Raw genomic sequence first — 24130 nt, 5'->3', positions numbered from 1 at the left:
TTTCAGACTAAGGGGCCGATTTATCACGGCCCGAATGGGGCCGTATACCCCTGTTTCTGCGCAAGCTTCAGGCTCGCTGGAAACAGGGAGTTAAGAAGCAGCGGTCTTAAGACTGCTGCTCCTTAACTCGTCCGCTGCCACTGAGGCTGCAGACATCAATCCTTCCAATCTCATACAATCAGGTTGATTGACGGCAGGGGGCGGCATTTCACAAGCAGTTTACCAGAACTGCTTGTGCAATGTTAAATGCCGACAGCGTATGCTGTCGGCATTCAGCGATGTTGAGCGGACATGATCGGTACAGCGGATAATGTCCATCCAACAGTTAGTAAATTGTCCCCCAAGGATACAAATAGGGTCGCGAAGGTATATAGTATCATTGCACTGGGTCTTGAGAAAAAAAGTTTGAAAAACCCTGCACTAAAGCATGCATACACACACTAAAGCATGCAAATACACACACAAACACTAAAGCATGCACACACCTACTAAAGCATGCACATACACACACACTAAAGCATTCAAACACACACTAAAGCATGCACATACACACACAAACACTAAAGCATGCACACACCTACTAAAGCATGCACATACACACACACTAAAGCATTCAAACACACACTAAAGCATGCACACACACACAATAGCATGCACACACACACACTAAAGCATGCACATACACACACTAAAGCATGTACATACACACATTAAAGCATGCACATACACACACTAAAGCATGCACATACACACACACTAAAGCATTCAAATACACTAAAGCATGCACATACACACACACACTAAAGCATGCATGCACACTAAAGCATGCACATATACACAAACACACTAAAGCATTCAAACACACACTAAAGCATGCACACACACACAATAGCATGCACACACACACACTAAAGCATGCACATACACACACTAAAGCATGCACATACACACATTAAAGCATGCACATACACACACTAAAGCATGCACATACACACACACTAAAGCATTCAAATACACTAAAGCATGCACATACACACACACACACACACTAAAGCATGCACGCACACTAAAGCATGCACATATACACAAACACACTAAAGCATGCACACACACACTAAAGCATGCACATACACACACACTAAAGCATGCACATACACACTCTAAAGCATGCACATATACACAAACACACTAAAGCATGCACACACGCACTAAAGCTTGCACATACACACTAAAGCATGCACATACACACACACTAAAGCATTCAAACACACACTAAAGCATGCACATACACACACACTAAAGCATGCACATACACACTCTAAAGCATACACACACACTAAAGCATGCACACACGCACTAAAGCATGCACATACACACTAAAGCATGCACATACACACACACTAAAGCATGCACATACACACACACTAAAGCATTCAAACACACTAAAGCATGCACATACACACACACACACTAAAGCATGCACATACACACTAAAGTATGCACATACACACACACTAAAGCATGCACATACACACACACTAAAGCATTCAAACACACTAAAGCATGCACATACACACACATACTAAACCATGCACACACACTAAAGCATGCACATACACACACACACACACTAAAGCATGCACATACACACACACACACTAAAGCATGCACACACACACTAAAGCATGCACATACACACTCTAAAGCATACACAGACACTAAAGCATGCACACACGCACTAAAGCATGCACATACACACTAAAGCATGCACATACACACACTAAAGCATTCACATATACACAAACACACTAAAGCATGCACACACACACTAAAGCATGCACACACACACACACACACACACACACTAAAGCATGCACATACACACACTAAAGCATACACATACACACTAAAGCATGCACACACACACTAAAGCATACACATACAAACACTAAAGCATGCACACACACTAAAGCATGCACATACACACACTAAAGCATGCACACACAAACTAAAGCATGCACATACACATACTAAAGCATGCACACACACACACTAAAGCATGCACACACACACTAAAGCATGCACACACACACACACACTAAAACATGCACATACACACACTAAAGCATTCACATACACACACACACACTAAAGCATGCACATACACACACTAAAGCATTCACACACACTATCAGGGTGCCAGGAATCAAACTGAGACGAGAAGTGCAAAAATAATCACACCTTTATTAATAACAAAAAATAATAAAAAGTCCACAAGTCAAACAACAAGCCAGGAGTCAAAGCCAGAGCTGGTAGTCAGAGGAGCCAAAGCGAATAGTCAGATGAGCCGGAATCAGGAACAAGGAGAACAGCAGAGTCAGGAACATGCCAGGGATCAGGAACCAGGAGGGACGTCAGGAAGCCAGATAATACACAGGAACTGGAACTCACAAACAGGTCTGAGATAACGCAATGGCAAAGCATACTGAACAGAGGCCCTTTAAATAATAAGTGATGACATCACAATTATGAGACTGCAACCTGTCTCACTCGGATGATGTACACCAGTCTGGCCATAAAAAGGCATGCAGGAAATGAGCAGCATCACACACTCTGCACCAGACTCAACAAGAGAGGTGAGTAAAATGGCTTCCAGCAGCACATGGCAAACAAAGCAGGAAAAAACCCTGACAGTACCCTCCCCTCAACGACCCCTTCCCCGTGGGAGGACAAAAGGCTTATTGGGGAAACGGACATGGAAGGCACGGAGGAGGGCGGGAGCATGAACATCAGAGGAGGAAATCCATGAACGCTCCTCCAGACTGAAGCACCTCCAGTGAACCAAATACTGAACGCGGCCCCTGGACATATAATAATAATGCTGCTGACATCATATTCTTCATGGTTGTCAACAGAGATAGGACAGGGACGAGGCAACACAGTGGTAAACCGATTACAAACCAATGGTTTCAAGAGGGAGACATGAAAAACATTGGAGATGCACATTGCAGGAGGAAGGTCAAGAGCATAGGCCACAGGATTGACCCGTCAGAGTATTCGAAAAGGACCAACATAACAGGGAGCCAGTTTATTGGAGGGCACATGAAGGTTCAAGTTGCGGGACGACAGCCAAACCCTCTCACCAACCTGGTAGGAAGGCGCGGGCAGACGCCTACGATCAGCCTGGAACTTTTGGCACTGCATAGAACAATGAAGGCAATCCTGAATCTGCACCCACGTGGAACGGAGTTGCCGGAGATGCTCCTTCAAAGTCAGAAAACCTTGAGACATGAATGAATCGGGCAACAAGGATGGTTGAAACCCATAATTCACCATGAACGGGGATAACTGGGAGGATGCATTAATAGCACGAGCAAACTCTGCCCAACGTAACAGTTCAGATCAATTATTGTGGTGATCTGAGAAATAGCAACGGAGGAATTGTTCCAGAGCTTGATTAGACCGTTCCACAGCCCCATTGGATTGAGGGTGAAATGCAGAGGAGAAGGAAAGCTGGATCCCCATTTGAGCACAAAAGGAACGCTAAAATCTGGAGACAAACTGGCTACCCTGGTCCAACACTATCTCCTTGGGTAACCCATGTAAACGGAAGACCTTCCGGGCAAAAATTTAAGCAAGCTCCTGAGCGGTAGGCAGCTTCTTCAAGGGAATGCAATGTGACATTTTAGAAAAATGGTCAACCACCATAAGGATAACAGTATTGCCATTGGAAACAGGGAGCTAGACAATGAAGTTCATGGAAAGATGTGTCCAAGGACATCGAGGAGTCTTATTCTGTGCACAAACTGAGCAGGAGGCAACATATGCAGCAACATCAGAACGAAGAACTGACCACCAGAATTGTCGAGTGACAGACCAAATCATTTGGTTCTTGCCCAGTTGACCTGCGGCTTTAGGATAGTGGTAAGTGTGCAAAAGTTTAGTTTGAAGATTCTCAGGAACAAAACACTTACCTCTAGGTTTTTCAGGAGGTGCATTGGTTTGTGCAGCCAGGATCTCCTCCCCCGAGGGAGAAGTCAAATTAGTAAGTATGATAGCCAAAATATGGTCAGGAGGTATAACTGGAGTAGGTACAGACTCCTCCTTGGACAGAGGCAAAAATTATTGAGAGAGGGCATCTGCCCTAACATTCTTACTACCAGACAGGTAAGAGAAGACATAATTAAACCGAGACAAAAATAGCACCCATTTGGCCTGTCGGGGCGACAAAGGTTTTGCTTTGGATAGATAAGTTAAATTCTTGTGGTCAGTAAGAATGAGCACTGGTACGCTAGTACCCTCGAGAAGATGCCTACATTCCTTGAGTGCCAAAATTATGGCCAGTAATTCCCTGTCGCCAATTTCATAATTGCACTCCACTGGAGACAATTTCTTAGAGAAGAAACCGCAGGGATGCAAGGAACTGCCAGCCGTAGGACGTTGAGACAAGAGGGCACCTACTCCAGTCTCAGACTCATCGACCTTAAGAACGAAAGGCAGGACAGGGTTAGGATGAGCCAGAACTGGAGCTGCAGCAAAGGCAGTCTTAAGACTATCAGAGGCCTTAATGGCTGTAGGTGACCAATGAAGTGGATCATTCTCTTTACGGGTCATTTCAGTGATAGGTTTGACGAAGGAAGAAAAGTTTTTAATAAACTTTTTATAGTAATTGTGAAGCCCAAAAAACGTTGAATAGACCGAAGACCAACTGGGCGAGGCAACTGCAGAACTGCAGACAACTTGTCAGGATCCATGAAGAACCCTGCAACGGAGATTACATAACCAAGGAAGGTTACTTGAGTCTGATGGAACTCACATTTCTCGAGTTTACAAAACAGGCCGTTCTCACGTAGTCTCTGAAGAACCCGTGTAACATCAGAGCGATGAGCCTAAAGTGTGGGTAAGTGTATGAGGATGTCGCCTAAGTACACCATAACACACTGTTGCAATATATCTCATAGGACATCATTAATAGATTCCTGGAAAACAGCAGGAGCATTACATAGGCCAAAGGGCATTACAAGATATTCATAATGCCCGCTTCTGGTGTTAAATGCTGTTTTCCATTCGTGGCCCTCCTTGATCCTAACGAGATTGTACGCTCCTCTCAAATCAAGTTTAGAAAAGACCGTATGTTCCCTTGAGGCAGTAAAAGAGTTCCGTAATGAGCGGAACATACACACACACACTAAAGCATGCACATACACACACACACTAAAGCATGCACATACACACACACACTAAAGCATGCACATACACACTCTAAAGCATACACACACACTAAAGCATGCACACACGCACTAAAGCATGCACATACACACTAAAGCATGCACATACACACACTAAAGCATGCACATATACACACACTAAAGCATTCAAACACACTAAAGCATGCACATACACACACACACTAAAGCATGCACACACACACACTAAAGCATGCACATACACACACACACTAAAGCATGCACATACACACTCTAAAGCATACACACACACTAAAGCATGCACACACGCACTAAAGCATGCACATACACACTAATGCATGCACATACACACACACTAAAGCATGCACATACACACACACTAAAGCATTCAAACACACTAAAGCATGCACATACACACACACACTAAAGCATGCACACACACACTAAAGCATGCACATACACACTCTAAAGCATACACAGACACTAAAGCATGCACACACGCACTAAAGCATGCACACACGCACTAAAGCATGCACATACACACTAAAGCATGCACATACGCACACACTAAAGCATGCACATATACACAAACACACTAAAGCATGCACACACACACACTAAAGCATGCACATACACACACACACTAAAGCATGCACATACACACTCTAAAGCATACACACACACACACACACACACACACACACACTAAAGCATGCACACACGCACTAAAGCATGCACATACACACTAAAGCATGCACATACACACTAAAGCATGCACATACACACACACTAAAGCATTCAAACACACACTAAAGCATGCACATACAAACACTAAGGCATTCAAACACACACTAAAGCATGCACATACACACACACACTAAAGCATTCAAACACACACTAAAGCATGCACATGCACACACACTAAAGCATGCACATACACATACACTAAAGCATGCACACACATTAAAGCATGCACATACACACAATAAAGCATGCACACACACACACTAAAGCATGCACACACACACACACACACACACTAAAGCATCCACACACACACTAAAGCATTCACACACACACACACACACACACACACACACACACACTAAAGCATTCACACACACACACTAAAGCATGCACACATACACACACTAAAGCATACACACACACAGTAAAGCATACACGCACACACACTAAAGCATGCACATACACACACTAAAGCATGCACACACACACACACACACACTAAAGCATGCATACACACACACACACACACACACACTAAAGCATGCACATACACACACTAAAGCATACACATACACACTAAAGCATGCACACACACACTAAAGCATACACATACAAACACTAAAGCATGCACACACACTAAAGCATGCACATACACACACTAAAGCATGCACACACAAACTAAAGCATGCACATACACATACTAAAGCATGCACACACACACACACACACTAAAGCATGCACACACACACATAAAGCATGCACACACACACACTAAAACATGCACATACACACACTAAAGCATTCACATACACACACACACTACAGCATGCACATACACACACTAAAGCATTCACACACACACACACTATCAGGGTGCCTGGAATCAGACTGAGACGAGAAGTGCAAAAATAATCACACCTTTATTAATAACAAAAAATAATAAAAAGTCCACAAGTCAAACAACAAGCCAGGAGTCAAAGCCAGAGCTGGTAGTCAGAGGAGCCAAAGCAAATAGTCAGATGAGCCGGAATCAGGAACAAGGAGAACAGCAGAGTCAGGAACATGCCAGGGATCAGGAACCAGGAGGGACGTCAGGAAGCCAGATAATACACAGGAACTGGAACTCACAAACAGGTCTGAGACAACGCAATGGCAAAGCATACTGAACAGAGGCCCTTTAAATAATAAGTGATGACATCACAATTATGAGACTGCAACCTGTCTCACTCGGATGATGTACACCAGTCTGGCCATAAAAAGGCATGCAGGAAATGAGCAGCATCACACACTCTGCACCAGACTCAACAAGAGAGGTGAGTAAAATGGCTGCCAGCAGCACATGGCAAACAAAGCAGGAAAAACCTCCCCTCAACGACCCCTTCCCCGCGGGAGGACAAAAGGCTTATTGGGGAAACGGGCATGGAAGGCACGGAGGAGGGCGGGAGCATGAACATCAGAGGAGGAAATCCATGAACGCTCCTCCAGACCGAAGCACCTCCAGTGAACCAAATACTGAACGCGGCCCCTGGACATATGAGAGTCAATAATGCTGCTGACATCATATTCTTCATGGTTGTCAACAGAGATAGGACAGGGACGAGGCAACACAGTGGTAAACCGATTACAAACCAATGGTTTCAAGAGGGAGACATGAAAAACATTGGAGATGCACATTGCAGGAGGAAGGTCAAGAGCGTAGGCCACAGGATTGACCCGTCAGAGTATTCGAAAAGGACCAACATAACAGGGAGCCAGTTTATTGGAGGGCACATGAAGGTTCAAGTTGCGGGACGACAGCCAAACCCTCTCACCAACCTGGTAGGAAGGCGCAGGCAGAAGCCTACGATTAGCCTGGAACTTTTGGCACTGCATAGAACAATGAAGGCAATCCTGAATCTGCACCCACATGGAACGGAGTTGCCGGAGATGCTCCTCCAAAGTCAGAAAACCTTGAGACATTAATGAATCTGGCAACAAGGATGGTTGAAACCCATAATTCACCATGAACGGGGATAACTGGGAGGAAGCATTAATAGCACGAGCAAACTCTGCCCAACGTAACAGTTCAGATCAATTATTGTGGTGATCTGAGACATAGCAACGGAGGAATTGTTCCAGAGCTTGATTAGACCGTTCCACAGCCCCATTGGATTGAGGGTGAAATGCCGAGGAGAAGGAAAGCTGGATCCCCATTTGAGTACAAAAGGAACGCTAAAATCTGGAGACAAACTGGCTACCCTGGTCCAACACTATCTCCTTGGGTAACCCATGTAAACGGAAGACCTTCCGGGCAAGAATTTAAGCAAGCTCCTGAGCGGTAGGCAGCTTCTTCAAGGGAATGCAATGTGACATTTTAGAAAAATGGTCAACCACCATAAGGATAACAGTATTGCCATTGGAAACAGGGAGCTAGACAATGAAGTTCATAGAAAGATGTGTCCAATGACATCGAGGAGTCTTATTCTGTGCACAAACTGAGCAGGAGGCAACATATGCAGCAACATCAGAAAGACGAACTGACCACCAGAATTGTCGAGTGACAGACCAAATCATTTGGTTCTTGCCCAGTTGACCTGCGGCTTTAGGATAGTGGTAAGTGTGCAAAAGTTTAGTTTGAAGATTCTCAGGAACAAAACACTTACCTCTAGGTTTTTCAGGAGGTGCATTGGTTTGTGCAGCCAGGATCTCCTCCCCCGAGGGAGAAGTCAAATTAGTAAGTATGATAGCCAAAATATGGTCAGGAGGTATAACTGGAGTAGGTACAGACTCCTCCTTGGACAGAGGCAAAAATTATTGAGAGAGGGTATCTGCCCTAACATTCTTACTACCAGACAGGTAAGAGAAAACATAATTAAACCGAGACAAAAATAGCACCCATCTGGCCTGTCGGGACGACAAAGGTTTTGCTTCGGATAGATAAGTTAAATTCTTGTGGTCAGTAAGAATGAGCACTGGTACGCTAGTACCCTCGAGAAGATGCCTACATTCCTTGAGTGCCAAAATTATGGCCAGTAATTCCCTGTTGCCAATTTCATAATTGCACTCCACTGGAGACAATTTCTTAGAGAAGAAACCACAGGGATGCAAGGAACCGCCAGCCGTAGGACGTTGAGACAAGAGGGCACCTACTCCAGTCTCAGACTCATCGACCTTAAGAACGAAAGGCAGGACAGGGTTAGGATGAGCCAGAACTGGAGCTGCAGCAAAGGCAGTCTTAAGACTATCAGAGGCCTTAATGGCAGTAGGTGACCAATGAAGTGGATCATTCTCTTTACGGGTCATTTCAGTGATAGGTTTGACGAAGGAAGAAAAGTTTTTAATAAACTTTCTATAGTAATTGTGAAGCCCAAAAAACGTTGAATAGACCGAAGACCAACTGGGCGAGGCAACTGCAGAACTGCAGACAACTTGTCAGGATCCATGGAGAACCCTGCAACGGAGATTACATAACCAAGGAAGGTTACTTGAGTCTGATAGAACTCACATTTCTCGAGTTTACAAAACAGGCCGTTCTCACGTCTCTGAAGAACCCGTGTAACATCAGAGCGATGAGCCTAAAGTGTGGGTAAGTGTATGAGGATGTCGCCTAAGTACACCATAACACACTGTTGCAATATATCTCATAGGACATCATTAATAGATTCCTGGAAAACAGCAGGAGCATTACATAGGCCAAAGGGCATTACAAGATATTCATAATGATAATAGCACACATTTCAATGGTGTTGGAAGAGACTTGGTGGGTAAAAGGGATAGTGTCAATGTCAACCTGGTTTATTGTGTAATCATATGTAATGTGACTGGATATGTTAAGTGTGGTTTAACAGCTGAGTTTTAAGGGCCCCAAATCATAGTCTCTGGTGAAGTAAAACCATTAATGTCAGCCTCTAATCTGGCCCATCTGATCTCTTCCTCTTGGTTAGTCACCAAAACTGTCTGGGCCAATCTAGTAGCTTGGTAGTAATCTTTTATGTCCGGTACTCCCAGTCCACCTAGTTGCCTGTGCTTAGTAAGAATGCTATGGGATATTCTTGATTTTTTTATTTTTACTCAAGAATTTGTTAATTGTCTATTGTGCCTCCTCTAGCTCTCCGGAAAGGGACCTTTATTGGTAGAGCACGGAACAGGTAAAGAATCTTGGGTAAAATCATCATTTTAATCGTTTGTTTGCGCCAAACCATGAGAAGCGATATTGTCCCGATTTTAGCAGATCTTGCCTAATAGTTTTAAATAGTGGGGGATAATTGGCCCTATATAAATCTGAAGAATGTTTGGTTAGGTTAGGTTGATTCCAAGATATGTTATATGTTTTTTGACTCTTCCTGGTGTGATCTCGTAATTTAATTGCCATTGCCTCACATTTGTCAATATTGACCTTATAACCTGATATGGAGGAGAATCGTGTAATGATATGAGTATAGATTAGGCAAATATATCAGGGGTTTAGTTAATGACAGCAACACGTCATCAGCAAATAAAGCTATTTTATATTCCTCGCCCTTTAATTTTATTCCTGTAATGTCTGGGGACCGTCTAATCTGAATAGCTAGTGGTTCTATACAAATGGCAAATAATAGTGGCGAAAGTGGGCAACCTTGCCTAGTGCCATTCACAATAGGGAAGCTTTAAGATTGGTGAACCATCACCCTCACCCACTGGCCTAGAATATATTTTAGGGAGTGCCGCAATGAATTCACCTGTAAAGCCCATTCCCTCTAGTACTGACCACATGTATTTCCAATCCACCCTGTCAAACGCCTTCTCTGCATCTAGGGAAAGCATCAGAGAAAGCATCAGAGAAGGTGTTCCTGTTGTGTCCATATAGTCTATCAGGGAAACCCTGCATCTGATGTTATAAGGAGCTTCTCTGTGTTTTACAAAACCCACCTGGTCCGAATGGATCAATTTGGGTAATATGTGTTTTAAACGGGTTGCTAGAATTTTGTTGAAAATTTTTATGTCTTGATTGTTTTTACATAGTGATTTATCTTTGCCTGGTTTTGGGATAACTACTATTTTCACGTGAAGGAGTTCTATGGGTGAATTTTGTGTCCTTGGAAATATGATTACAGAATTGGACCAAGTGTGGGGCTAAAGTAGCTTTAAAGAGTTTGTAATATTCTCAGATGGTTTATTTAAATGATGATGCCTGCATATACAGAGTATGCAAGACAGTTTATGTAACCGTGTACATTAAAGAGATATGAAACACAATACTTTTCTTTCACGAATCATATAGCTAGATATACTTTTCAATGAAGGATACCCAGAGAACAAAGCAAATTAGAAAGTTATGTAAAATTGTATGCTCTTTCTGAATCATGAAAGAACATTTTTTGGTTTCATGACCCTTTAATTACTGAACAAGGGCATCCGCAGACAGGACCCAGTTTGCTGACATCACTTTACACGGATCTATGTTTAACACCTTACACACTAAAAATACTGTATGTATTTACACTTTTCAACTGCTGTCATGTGATGTATCGTATTGACAGTGGCCCCAGTGACAGTTTGCAATCAGCAGCGGCTCTTCCATTTGAGCACTAGCCTGTTTATGCTTAGCCTAAGCACAGAGAGGAACAGTTTTAGTTGCCACCTGGTACCCTTTAACTACAACCTCAACTGTGATCGATGTGCCAGGACATACGCAAAAATGACACAAGCAGGGAGCAAGCAGGACATAGAACAAACCAACATTCCCTTCTGAAACTGGAAGAAATGAGCACAGCTGAATAGGAGAGCGATTAAAGGGCAAGGAAACATATGTTTGATTTAATAAAGCTGGGGCTTTGCTGGGGGCTACAAAGTTTAAAAATATTTACAAAGATTTTCACATTTTACTTTTACCAACCAGATAGAACATCTATGTTAGCACTGTATAATTGTATCATTAAAAAAATATGGTCACTGCTCACAGTCCCTATTAGATGCGTTTGGTTAAAATTTGTAAACATTATCTTGTACTAAAAGATTGTGAATTATTCTTAGTGCTAGAACCGAGTGCAAGATATGGTACCCTGAGCTATTGGTTGTGCTCCACTTGTAATCTAACACAATATATGTATTGACCTAAACAAACTCTATACTGTATAAGGAAGGTTTATATCTTGGTTTTTGAATGATATTGAAACTGATGTCTTTAGTTAGAACTAGGACTAAACTGTGTCCTTCTGATTGTTTCATGGTGTGCTGTGTAGCATTATCTAAAGGAGACAAGCAATATACATATAAACAGCGAGGAACAGATATAAACTATTTATTGAAAATACAGAGAAAACTTATGATGTAAGATAAAATTATTGCTATCTGGACCACTTGAGCAGGAGAAGATTGTGGAAGTTTTTTTTTTTACATCTTGACCATAACTCTTCAGCACTTGTGAAATGTACAGGCAGAAAGGAGCTCTGTAGAGAGTAAGAGAACATGACAACAATAAGCAAATATCATTTTCATTGGTAAATAAAAAAAACACACAGTTCCAATGTCTTATTCATAATATTAAAGATGTATTCAACTTCTTGTTTATAGTTTATTAAAGGGACATTGTACATGTTAAATGTTTTTGTTCCATTAAAATGCATATAAAGTATTCTTTTAGTTTGTTCTGAATCTAGCTCTAGTAAAGGAGGGGGGGGGGGCTGTGGCTCCCAGACATTTAACTATGTGTTTATTCCCTTTGTGGGGCTTAAATTGACATTAAACTTATGTGCACAACTGCAAAAGTAAATAGTAACAACTCACTATATTATTGCATTTCATCCTGTTCTTGTAACTCTTTTCAAACTATTTTAATAGCTTAAAGGTGCCAGATACTGAAGCTCCGCCTCTCAATACTGGGCGCTGCCATCTTGGAGCTCAGCTACTCTCACATACTGTGATAGAAGCAGTGTGCAGTTACATCAGTAGGGTTAGCAGCTGGCCTCCTCAAAAATACTGGGCACCCTCAAGAAGACTGGGAACAATGGTAGATGGGGGGTCAAACAATGCCCCCCAAAAGCTCACACTCTTTATCCAACCATGTATATTTACAGCTAATCCATATTTTACCCCTTGGCTTCCATTAACAAACAAATGAATAATTTTACCTCTGGTTGCCAGTAACACATGTAAACAGTAGTCATTTAACCCCCTTGTCTACCTCTTACTTTTTTCTGCTTCATATTTTTAATGCATGGAGGCTTAGGAGCTATTTTACATTTAGCTAAAAGTCAGTAACTGAAAAAATGGGATATTTAAGTGTCCAGTATTTTTGTGAAGATTTTACTGGACCTCCTGCTAAAATACTGGACTATCCTATTGAATATTGGACACCTGACAAGTAACCCTATTTAAATATGAATGAGGTTGTCAACTTTTTGACAACTGTATAAAGTGCTTCAGGTTAAGATGCATGATACAGAGAAAGAGCTTTACATTTCTGCAGTGGCTGCATTGCTCTATATAATTATTTTTAAATATATTTTGTGTAACTGTAAAATTGTAAAAAATGAAAAAATGTAAAGCTCACATGATGTATCATGCACATTAACTTCAAGCAAATGATAGAGCTCTAAACAAAAAACGTGGGCATTATTACTGATATGTGAGCGTGCACTGCTTCTATCACCGGCTATGAGAGTACTTGAGCTCCAAGATGGCGGTGCCCAGTATGAAGAGGAGGAGCTTTATTATCTGCAGCCACCCTCAAAGGGACACTGAACCCAATTTTTTTCTTTCATGATTCAGATAGAGCATGCAATTTTAAGCAACTTTCTAATTTACTCATTATAAATTTTTCTTCGTTCTCCTGCTATCTTTATTTGAAAGTCATGAATGTTAATGTTAGCAGCCAGCCCATTTTAAGTTCAGCACCATGGATAGTTCTTGCTTATTGGAGGCTGATATTTACCCTCCAATAAACAAGCATAACCCAGGTTCTCAACTAAAAATGGGCCGGCTCCTATGCATCACATTCCTGCTTTTTAAATAAAGATAGCAAAAGAACAAAGAGAAATTGATAATAGGAGTAAATTAGAAAGTTGATTGCTCTATCTGAATCATTAAAGAAAAAACTTGCGTTTAGTGTCCCTTTAAGTTATTTAAACAGGAAACTGTTTTGAAAGAGCTGAAGGAACAGGATGAAATGTAATACCACAGTGAGTAGTTACAATTATATTGTAGTTGTGCACGGCAGTTTATTGTCCCTTTAAACACATTGGGCCCTATTTATCAAGGTGTCAATCTGTTCACTTCTCTATAAGCGCACCTGTCCACTATGACTCGCTAGACGTGGAAGTTGAGTCAGCCACCATATTTATTTTAAAAACATCTGCACAAGAATAAGCTGTGAACAATTTTATACAAATGGTGATTGAAGGTACAATCCATTAATTTTAATAGAGTTGGTACATTGATAAATTCTATAAGCAGACTTTGAAGTGAAAATACATGTGGATCATAAGTTTATGCCTTGATAAATGTGGCCCATAGATCTGCTGCATTTTTAGTGATAAAATAACATCATCTAACGAATGATAGCATGTCATTGAATCACTCTAATGTCGCTTTAATATATCTAGTGTACACCAACAGTTACTGAAAATGCCACTTATGAGAGACATCACTATGATGATCATGTAACCATTAAGACACAACAAAGCTAATCTGTTATCTAAGTAAACAGTATGGGTGGCTGAGATATAAAAGTCAGCTGTTTATAGAGAAAGAGAAACAAAAGAAGTTTAGCCCATATATTCAACATATATTCAACAAACACATGAAAAAGTTACCTGATTTTGTAGAACATTTATTAACACCAGCCACTGCAGAAACGTATTCTTCTCCAAGAAATTGTTCCATTGTAGTGCCCTCAATGATAGGCAGCAAGCATTGTGTGGAGTCCTTAAAGAGGAGGTCCTTGCCTCGTGAATTGTCAAAGATATTGTACATATCTCTTTCAGATCCTTGCCTTCCAAACAATGACTGCAAAACAAAGAGGAAAGTGTGTGTCAGTGCCGGATGATTAAATATTTTAGGAAATATTTTAAATAATACTTAACTCAGAAATGAACTTCTCTCGCTCGCATAGTATATGTGGCAGGGCCCTACTCATAGATACAATGCTGTGAGAAGCAACAATACCTGGGATATATGATGTGACACTGTTTAGGGATCCAGACCAGATATTAAAGGGACACTTAAGTCAACATTAAAGCTTCGTGACTCAGATAGAGCATGCAGTTTTAAGAGGCTTTCCAATTTACTTCCATTATTAAATTGTGCACATATTTTTCATATGTACACTTTCTGAGGCACAAGTTCCTGCTGAGCATGGGCAAGAGTTCACAGTGTGTACGTATTATTATGATTTATATATATATATATATATATATATATATAACATATATATATACTGTATATATATATATATATATATATATACAGTATATATATATATATATATATATATATATATATATTTATAATCCCTTATCACTGATGAGTCTGTGGTTGGCTGATGACTGTCACATGATACAGGGTGCGGGCAAATGATAGTAAATTTTTACATTTGTCAGAAAAAAGCTACTTCTCATTTATAATTCAGAATATGTTCTATTGCATTTTCCTTTTATTATGTAAAAGTTGATTATGCCTGAGCACCCTCACTTAGGTATACTCTTGAAAATTATACATTTGAAACAATTATTATTAACTAAAATTACACATTATGTGACAAACAATATGAAAATGTATCTATTATTCATTAAATTATCTGCTATCCTAAGCAGGAAAATGTGGCAGTGGGATATCTCCCCTTTCCTCATTTTGTTTATTTTTTACTTTCATGTCCTTTTAGTTTAATAGATGTAATAGAGCGATGCAATTAGGCATCTCACACATTTCAGTAACAGTCTATTTTTATTAATTCTTTTAGTGTATGTAGAGAGCATAAAATTAGTGAATAAGCTTCTCTTTTCGCATCTTTGAGTTTGGTAAATATGGGACAATTTTGATAACTGTAATATCACATAATGAACTTTGGTTATATTTAATTTTGAGAATAAAACTGAAGAAGGATGGAAAAGTTCTCTGCACAAAATGATCTCAAGTCTGTTACGCTCTAAGTGGTCTGTCACCTGCTGATCGACAAGGATTTTTGCAACTTCCTTCCTCTTTTCCGGTCGAGTCACAATGGCATGAGCAGGAACCTTAGCAAGATGGCATTCTTTATATTTATCAACAGGCATACGGTTGCCATTAGGACACAAAAGCACAAAATCCTCTGATTTTAGATTTTTTGCCCAGTCAGCCTTGTTAGCACCTGGAAAGAAGAAATAGATTGAGGCATTTAGAATACAATAAATCTGTAAACTACTGTAGGAAGGACTAGGTAAGTATGGAGTGAAATAAGAGTAGTGCTCATCTAGATGAGTCATGAAACATATAGTTAACCATTTCACATAAAGTTCATCCATCATAGACCATCCACTATATAATAAAACAATTGGTTGTAATTATTCACCAAATAAACTATTTTTAACTAAAATAAATATCCAACCCTTGTTTAAATGATCTATTTAATCTGCAGTTGCTACCTCCAGAGAATATGCCACAGCTTGTTTGCTATTATATTGTGAAAAAAAACATTTTTTTCAGTGTTGAAGATGAAATTAACTTTCCTCCAGCCTTAAACAAGGAGCTTTTGTCAACATGCATTTCCTTCATATAAAAAATATTCTTGAAAGAATGTATTGTGTATGTATGTATAATAACAATATGTTATCCACTCGCTATGTTATCCACCTATTTATGAGTTTCATCCAAACAGGTTTAGTTTACTTTCTTTCTGTTTATTTTTCCTTCAATGCTAACAGTTACGATTAGCCCATTTTCATAAAAGAGGTGTGTGTGCATGTGTTTTGATACTGTCTATAGTGATTAAGGTTTTGAGTCCATCTACCTCAATACAGTAAATTCATTAAGTAGACAATTTCCATTTTTATTTCAAACACCAACCAATAAGAAGGGCATGGAACAACTTATTGAAAAGTAAGGGCTCTAAAAATGTTCCATTCCCTCTTGTAAAGAACCACTGTGAGGTTTAGTGGTGTAGATGATCACTTGAAGGGACAGTCTAGTCCAAAATAAACGTTCATGATTCAGATAGGGCATGTCATTTTAAACAATTTTCCAATTTACTTTGATCACCAATTTTGCTTTGTTCTCCTGGTATTCTTAGTTGAAAGCCAAGCCTAGGAGGTTCATGTGCTAATTTCTTAGACCTTGAAGGTCGCCTCTTATATGAATGCATTTTGAAATTGTTTCACCACTAGAGGGCATTGGTTCATGTGTTCAAAGAAGAAAAGGAGCACCTCCGGCAGATTAAAAATGCTTTATTAAAGACAACAGGTATAAAAGTGGTAAATTCACCATCTAAAGGTTGGAAGGTTAGGAGGGGAATCTAAGACCCACTGACGCGTTTCGGCTGGTCAGCCGTAATCGTAGTACTGTCCTTGCTGCCATCTTGGCCTTTTATACACGTAAAAACATCTTAATTGGTTAAAAAAACTAACCTTCGATTAACCCTTTCAACCTTCTATATTTTGACAATCATCATACTCCATGCACTGTATAAGCGCCTATGTTATAGAACTGTTACAAATGTTTAAAACAATTGAAAGAAAACAAAACAATTGTTTATATTAAACAATGCATATACTTATTTACATATAGACCTATTGACATATTAGACCTTTTTAAATTATCTGAGATTATCGGCAGTGGAATTTATTTATATATTCCCAAAGCCATACTTTTTGACTTTTTGGAAAGGCAATATTAGAAAAAGCAATAATGGGTACACTACCAAAAGAATTCTAAGAGAAGATTCTTTATAGAGGTAATTATTTACTGTGATCTATTAAAATGGGCTGTTTTTGCATGTGTAAAGATTCTACCCTCATCAGAATCAAAGCAAAGGGTGTACTGAACACCCAGACCTGAGACGAGACATACATATTTATTTACTGTCTCATCTAGGCACCTACTGCCAAAAATGTATAACATCATATTCCGAGTTAAAGCCATGAGGTACCCTTGTTCTCAGTCTGCGTATCCAGAACACCTCTCTTTTGCACAGCAAATTCCTTTGATTTGAATTGAGTGGGGGAAATGATCATCAGGTGTGCAATATTATCCATAAATCATGCCAATGCTAAAAGAAGATGATGGGCTTAAGGATACTGTCTCTAAAGGATGTAGGTACACATTTAGAAAGGGCCTGTCCATAGGAAATATCATTTCCCCAACTCAATTGAAACACAAAGGCACCTATAGATGCAGTAACCATCAATGCAAAGCCAGTGATTTTCTTGACAGAGGTGAGGGGTTCAGAAGCAGTTCAACAGGTAAGAGATTTCAACATATGGTATGCTCCAATTGCAGGTCCACATATGCAATTTACCTACTCACTTGTATAGATTGTGAAATGCAATACGTGGTTCTCACCACAAGAGAGGTGAGAACACGGATTCGAGAACGTCTCTCAGATATAAAAGCAGGAAAACTCACTACTTCCTTGGTACAACACTTTAAAAATACTCACAATAAGGAGAGCAACTCTCTAAGGTGGACTGTTATTGAAATAATCAGGATTAAACCTAGAGGGGGAGATAGAGAGAATTTGCTGTGCAAAAGAGAGGTGTTCTGGATACGCAGACTGAGAACAAGGGTACCTCATGGCTTTAACTCGGAATATGATGTTATACATTTTTGGCAGTAGGTGCCTAGATGAGACAGTAAATAAATATCTATGTCTCGTCTCAGGTCTGTGTGTTCAGTACACCCTTTGCTTTGATTCTGATTAGGGTAGAATCTCTACACATGCTACACATGCAAAACAGCCCATTTTAATAGATCACAGTAAATAATTACCTCTATAAAGAATCTTCTCTTAGAATTCTTTTGGTAGTGTACCCATTATTGCTTTTTCTAATATTGCCTTTCCAAAAAGTCAAAAAGTATGGCTTTGGGAATATATAAATAAATTCCACTGCCGATAATCTCAGATAATTTAAAAAGGTCTAATATGTCAATAGGTCTATATGTAAATAAGTATATGCATTGTTTAATATAAACAATTGTTTTGTTTTCTTTCAATTGTTTTAAACATTTGTAACAGTTCTAAATCATAGGCGCTTACACAGTGCATGGAGTATGATTGTCAAAATACAGAAGGTTGAAAGGGTTAATCGAAGGTTAGTTTTTTAACCAATTAAGATGTTTTTACGTGTATAAAAGGCCAAGATGGCCGCAAGGACAGTACTACGATTACGGCCAGTCAGTGGGTCCTAGATTCCCCTCCCAACCTTCTGACCTTTGGATGGTGAATTTACCACTTTTATACCTGTTGTCTTTAATAAAGCATTTTTAATCTGCTGGAGGTGCTCCTTTTTTTCTTTGAGCTACTACGATCCAGTGGATATCTAGTGTTAGCACTCCGGCATTAAACCGACCCCTACTACTCTCGCAGCCGCCACCACTCCCACTTTTACAGACAGCGGAGTCCCCTGTGACATCACACGCTGAAGGACGAGGTGGGCCAAGGGGAGCAAAGGAAGCCGAAGATTGTGAAACCAGCAGAGAAGCAAGACCTCATGGAAAGGCAGCAAATAAGAAACACATGAAACGGCGAGATTTAAGGTGTATTCCACACAGAAGACTGTGACCGTGAGTAATTTAAGCCCCCATTTGAAGCCTATACCTGAGATGAACTGTGATATAAGGGACCCGATTCAGAGTGGGAGTATGTGTGTTAATTGAACTCTGGCTGCAAGATACACATACAAGGTGTTAACTGACAGGTGCTTCTACATTTTCCATAAAGATAAGTTCATGTGTGTCATATAGATAACATTGCGCTCATGCACGTCGAGTTACCTAGGAGTCAGCACTGATTGACTAAAATGCAAGTCTGTCAAAAGAACTGAAATAAGGGGGCAGTTTGCAGAGGCTTAGATACAAGGTAATTACAGAGGTAAAAAGTATATTTATATAACAGTGTTGGTTATGCAAAACTGGGGAATAGGTAATAATGGGATTATCCATCTTTTTAAACAATACTAATTCTGGTGTAGACTGTCCCTTTAAAAATTAGGGGGGTGTCACCACTCATTCAAAATAAGTATTGCAAAGTGATGACAGCAATTCTTCAGTAATCTCCCTCCTCTTCACATAAAACACTCCTCTGCAGCCAAATGTTCACATAGTGATTAAATCCTAGGTGGAACATAAGCTGACTGTAACATTAAAAATGGGAGGGCTTTCTTTGAATTGGTGGTCATATAATGTCCTGGCTGGAAGTGGGGATCTTATAGAGCTCCTTCAAATAAATTTTAAAATAAGAAATTACTCTCCTTCAAACAAGGGTTAATAGGCTCCTATTTGTTGTGTGTTTAAGAGTTAATGCAATTGTAAGGACCCCCAATCTCAAGTTTGTGTCATTACATTTTTAAACCACATACTATTTTAGTGAAACTCCTTGGATTTGATTATAATTGACTGAAATCCATCTGGATATACAGGTGGCCCTCGGTTTACGCCGGTTCAATTTGCGCCGTTTCAGAATAACAACCTTGAGTCACAACCTTGTGACTGCTATTGAAAAGCTTTGGAAAGCAATGTGCACTAATTAAAATTACCAGTAGGTGGAGCTGTCTGCTTGTTTTGCAGCAAAGTTATGCAACTTAAAGGGACAGTCTAGTCAAAATTAAACTTTCATGACTCAGATAGGGCATGAAATTTTAAACAACTTTCCAATTGACTTTTATCATTAAATTTGCTTTGTTCCCTTGGTGGAATTTTTGAAAAGCTAAATCTAGCTTGGCTCAAACTGATTTCTAAACAGTTGAAAACCACCTCTTCACAGTTAGACAGTACTAGTTCATGTGTGTCGTATAGATAGCATTGTGCTCACTCCCGTGGAGTTATTTAGGAGTCTGCACTGATTGGCTAAACTGCATGTCTGTCAAAAGCACTGAGTTAAGGAGGCTTAGATATAAAGGTAATCACAGAGGTTAAACATATATTAATATAAATGGGGTGGTTATGCAAAACTGGGGAGTGGGTAATAAAGGGATTATCTATCTTTTAAAACAATAAAAATTCTGGTGTAGACTGTCTCTTTTACAGCCTGAAATTGATCTGTGTACACAGAGCAGACATTAGCTATCGAGCAACAAGTTTTAGCAGCCACTTCCTTATTATCTTCCTGTCCAGCTGCTTGAGGTGAGGGCGTCTAACTGCTTATTAATCACTGCAGATTGAAATGCATAGAATAAACATTTTTGTTTATTAAACTTAGTTTGATGATGATGCAGTCTGTTGTGTGATTATTTAAATAGGTGCTGTTAGCAAATGTTTAGTTCATTAAACTTAGTTTGATGATGATACAATCTATATTATTAGGTTTATAATGCTGTTTAGCATTTAAAGTCTTCATTTCAAAGCTTTAAAAATAATGTATTAGTTGTTACTTATGACAATTTTGAGAGGGGCCTGGAACCCTAACACCCTCACTTCCCATTGACTTACATTATAAACTCGTTTTCAATTTACAACGGTTTCGATTTACAACCATTCCTCCTGGAACCTAACCCTGGCGTAAACTGAGGGCTACCTGTATTGTGTTGGCAGTGCGCTCTACAAATATATGATAATAATAATAATAATAATAATAATAATAATAAACTACCAAAATACTCTAAGTTCACATCCCTTTGAATACAGTTAATCATCTTGCTGGCTATATTTGTTGCATTGCTACATTGCCCTTCAGACAGGCCCATTTATCAAAGGGCTTGCGGACCTGATCCGACACTGCGGATCAGGTCCGCAAGACCTCGCTAAATGCGGAGAGCAATACGCTCTCCGCATTTAACATTGCACCAGCAGCTCACAAGAGCTGCTGGTGCAACGCCGCCCCCTGCTGACTCACGGCCAATCGGCCGCCAGCAGGGAGCTGTCAATCAACCCAATCGTATTCGATCGGGTTGATGTCCGGCGATTCCTGTCCGCCTGTTCAGAGCAGGCGGACAGGGTTATGGAGCAGCGGTCTTTAGACCGCTGCTTCATAAGTTGTGTTTCTGGCGAGTCTGAAGACTCGCCAGAAACACAGCCCTTCAAGCTCCGTACGGAGCTTGATAAATGGGCCTGCTAATCTTTAAATGTTCTGAAATTATAGTTCTCAAACCTCTTTCCTACAAGGTAGCATTTAGAATTATTCCTACTTATTTGAGTTATTTCTCCTTGAGAAATGTCAGTTGATTTTATAGTAAGAATAGTTAACAAAAGCATTAAGAATGATTATTGCTAACTATATTAAACAAAACAGACTGCAGCACTGATCCTGAAGTATTCCATTATCAACAGATATATGGGTGTCTGTTTCTAAATGTTCTCAAGCTAACATTCTATATATTCTATATTTATTATATTATTCTTATGTTATGTCTTAGTTAGGCCAAGTTGTATAGTTTGTTCTTGTGCATCACTGTTAAATGCTTTAAAGGGATACTAAACCCAATTTTTTTCTTTCATGATTCACATAGAGAATGCAATTTTAGGCAACTTTCTAATTTACTCCTATTATCAATGTTTATTTATCTTGCTATCTTTATTTAAAAAGCAGGAATCTAAGCTTAGAGCCAGCCATTTTGGTTCATCACATGCGTAGCGCTTGCTGATTGGTGGCTAAATGTAGCCACCAATCAGCAAGCGCTATCCTGGGTGCTGAACCAAAAATGGGCTGGCTCCTAAGCTTACATCCCAGCCTTTTCAAATAAATATATCAATAGAACAAAGAAAAATGATAAGTTCAAGATTTTGGAATAATAAGTATATATTTTAATTTCACTTCTATAACAATTAATAGGACCCATATTTGAGATAAGTATTAACTTGGTGATGCAGTAACCATTTCAGTTTAGGTGTTTTTAATGCTACTGCTAGTGAACAATCCATGACCACAAGCAATTTTGTAAATATAGATTTTAACTAAATTAATTAAAAGTTATATTTTAATGAACAAGAATTATTTTGTTTGTCTTTTGGTAATGTAAAATATTTGTTATATCAAGTTTTTACAATGTGAATATGTGATGAGGTCATCTAAGAGTAAAATTGTTGTCCCTCACACAACTCTGGTCTTTTTTTTTTATAGGACCACAGGACAATAATTATCTCTCTCTCTCTTACCTCTTTATTTCCATTTTGTTTATAGGTAAAGTTAAGTGCTTACCATCTGTATTCTCAAGCACTGTTGTATGCTTCACAAAAGCAACATCTCCTTCTCCCGCTAGGCACCTAAAACCATATAGGAGGTATTATGTCATTTGTTTCAAAAAGTTCATGACAGAGTGATTGGTAAGAGTTTTAAAAATAAATGTAAACTTTTTTTGAGAATATAAAAAGCTACTATTCTTTTCTTTGGTAGAAATTATAGGGTGTGGGAATAAATTGTATAGTTTTGGAGAGAAAGGGGATCTGGTTTCTTGAAAATAGTTTAATGATCTTATTAGTTAGGGAAACATAAACTGAATGAATCTATTTTTTCTTAAAGAATACGTCTTTTATCTTACATGGTGATGACAAGAATAGGTGATTAGACGGAAACTATATTTAAATATTTAACACCCCTTGTGAGTATACAACAATAGTAAAAGTTCACATTAGTGTATATCACCTGAGGGCTCCTGAGTATCCATATAATAGCTCTTTCGCATTCGGAGCACATTTTGGATTTCCAATGCATAATTTGCACAAGTTTGAATTAACATCGGATCCAGGAGCACAGCTCTGGCTAAAGAATTCACCTGCCACGAAATAGAAATATATCATCAGGAAAAATAACAGTTAAAAAAAAATGACCATGCTTTAGCCAAATAACAACACTTATGGCTAAAATAATACACAAAAGACAAAATGTAAAACTGTGTGTGTTTTTGCTGTTTTCCCTAGGAAGATAAAATTGGCAATTTTCAGTTGGGACACTGTCTTCATCTAGTAGTAGTTTATATTTTATTCAATTTCCTCATTGTCTTTCTCTTCATTCTTATTTATTCTTCCTGAGATGACATATTTTATTGTTACAAAATATAACATTTTGTGATACATAATGGAAATCACTGTTTTATAAA

The 24130-nt window shown here is 39.3% G+C and overlaps 1 protein-coding gene across 1 annotated transcript in view; it reads right to left on the bottom strand.

The window, feature by feature from the left end:
• Nucleotides 1-12197: 12197 nt before the first annotated feature.
• Nucleotides 12198-24130, bottom strand: part of LOC128656103 (serotransferrin-B) — a 52535-nt gene continuing 40602 nt past the window's right edge. The window contains exons 13-17 of the mRNA XM_053709800.1: nt 23677-23806; nt 23233-23297; nt 16073-16257; nt 14726-14918; nt 12198-12361 (exon numbers count right to left, since the gene is read on the bottom strand). Coding sequence (XP_053565775.1) covers nt 12327-12361; nt 14726-14918; nt 16073-16257; nt 23233-23297; nt 23677-23806 — 608 coding nt within the window. The 3' untranslated portion in view covers nt 12198-12326. The remainder of the gene's footprint in view (nt 12362-14725; nt 14919-16072; nt 16258-23232; nt 23298-23676; nt 23807-24130) is intronic.

Source organism: Bombina bombina, chromosome 4 (assembly GCF_027579735.1).
Source record: "Bombina bombina isolate aBomBom1 chromosome 4, aBomBom1.pri, whole genome shotgun sequence".
Taxonomy (NCBI): Eukaryota; Metazoa; Chordata; class Amphibia; order Anura; family Bombinatoridae; genus Bombina; species Bombina bombina.
The sequence above is the reverse complement of the archived record's forward strand: the minus strand, read 5'-3'. Positions and strand labels throughout refer to the sequence as shown.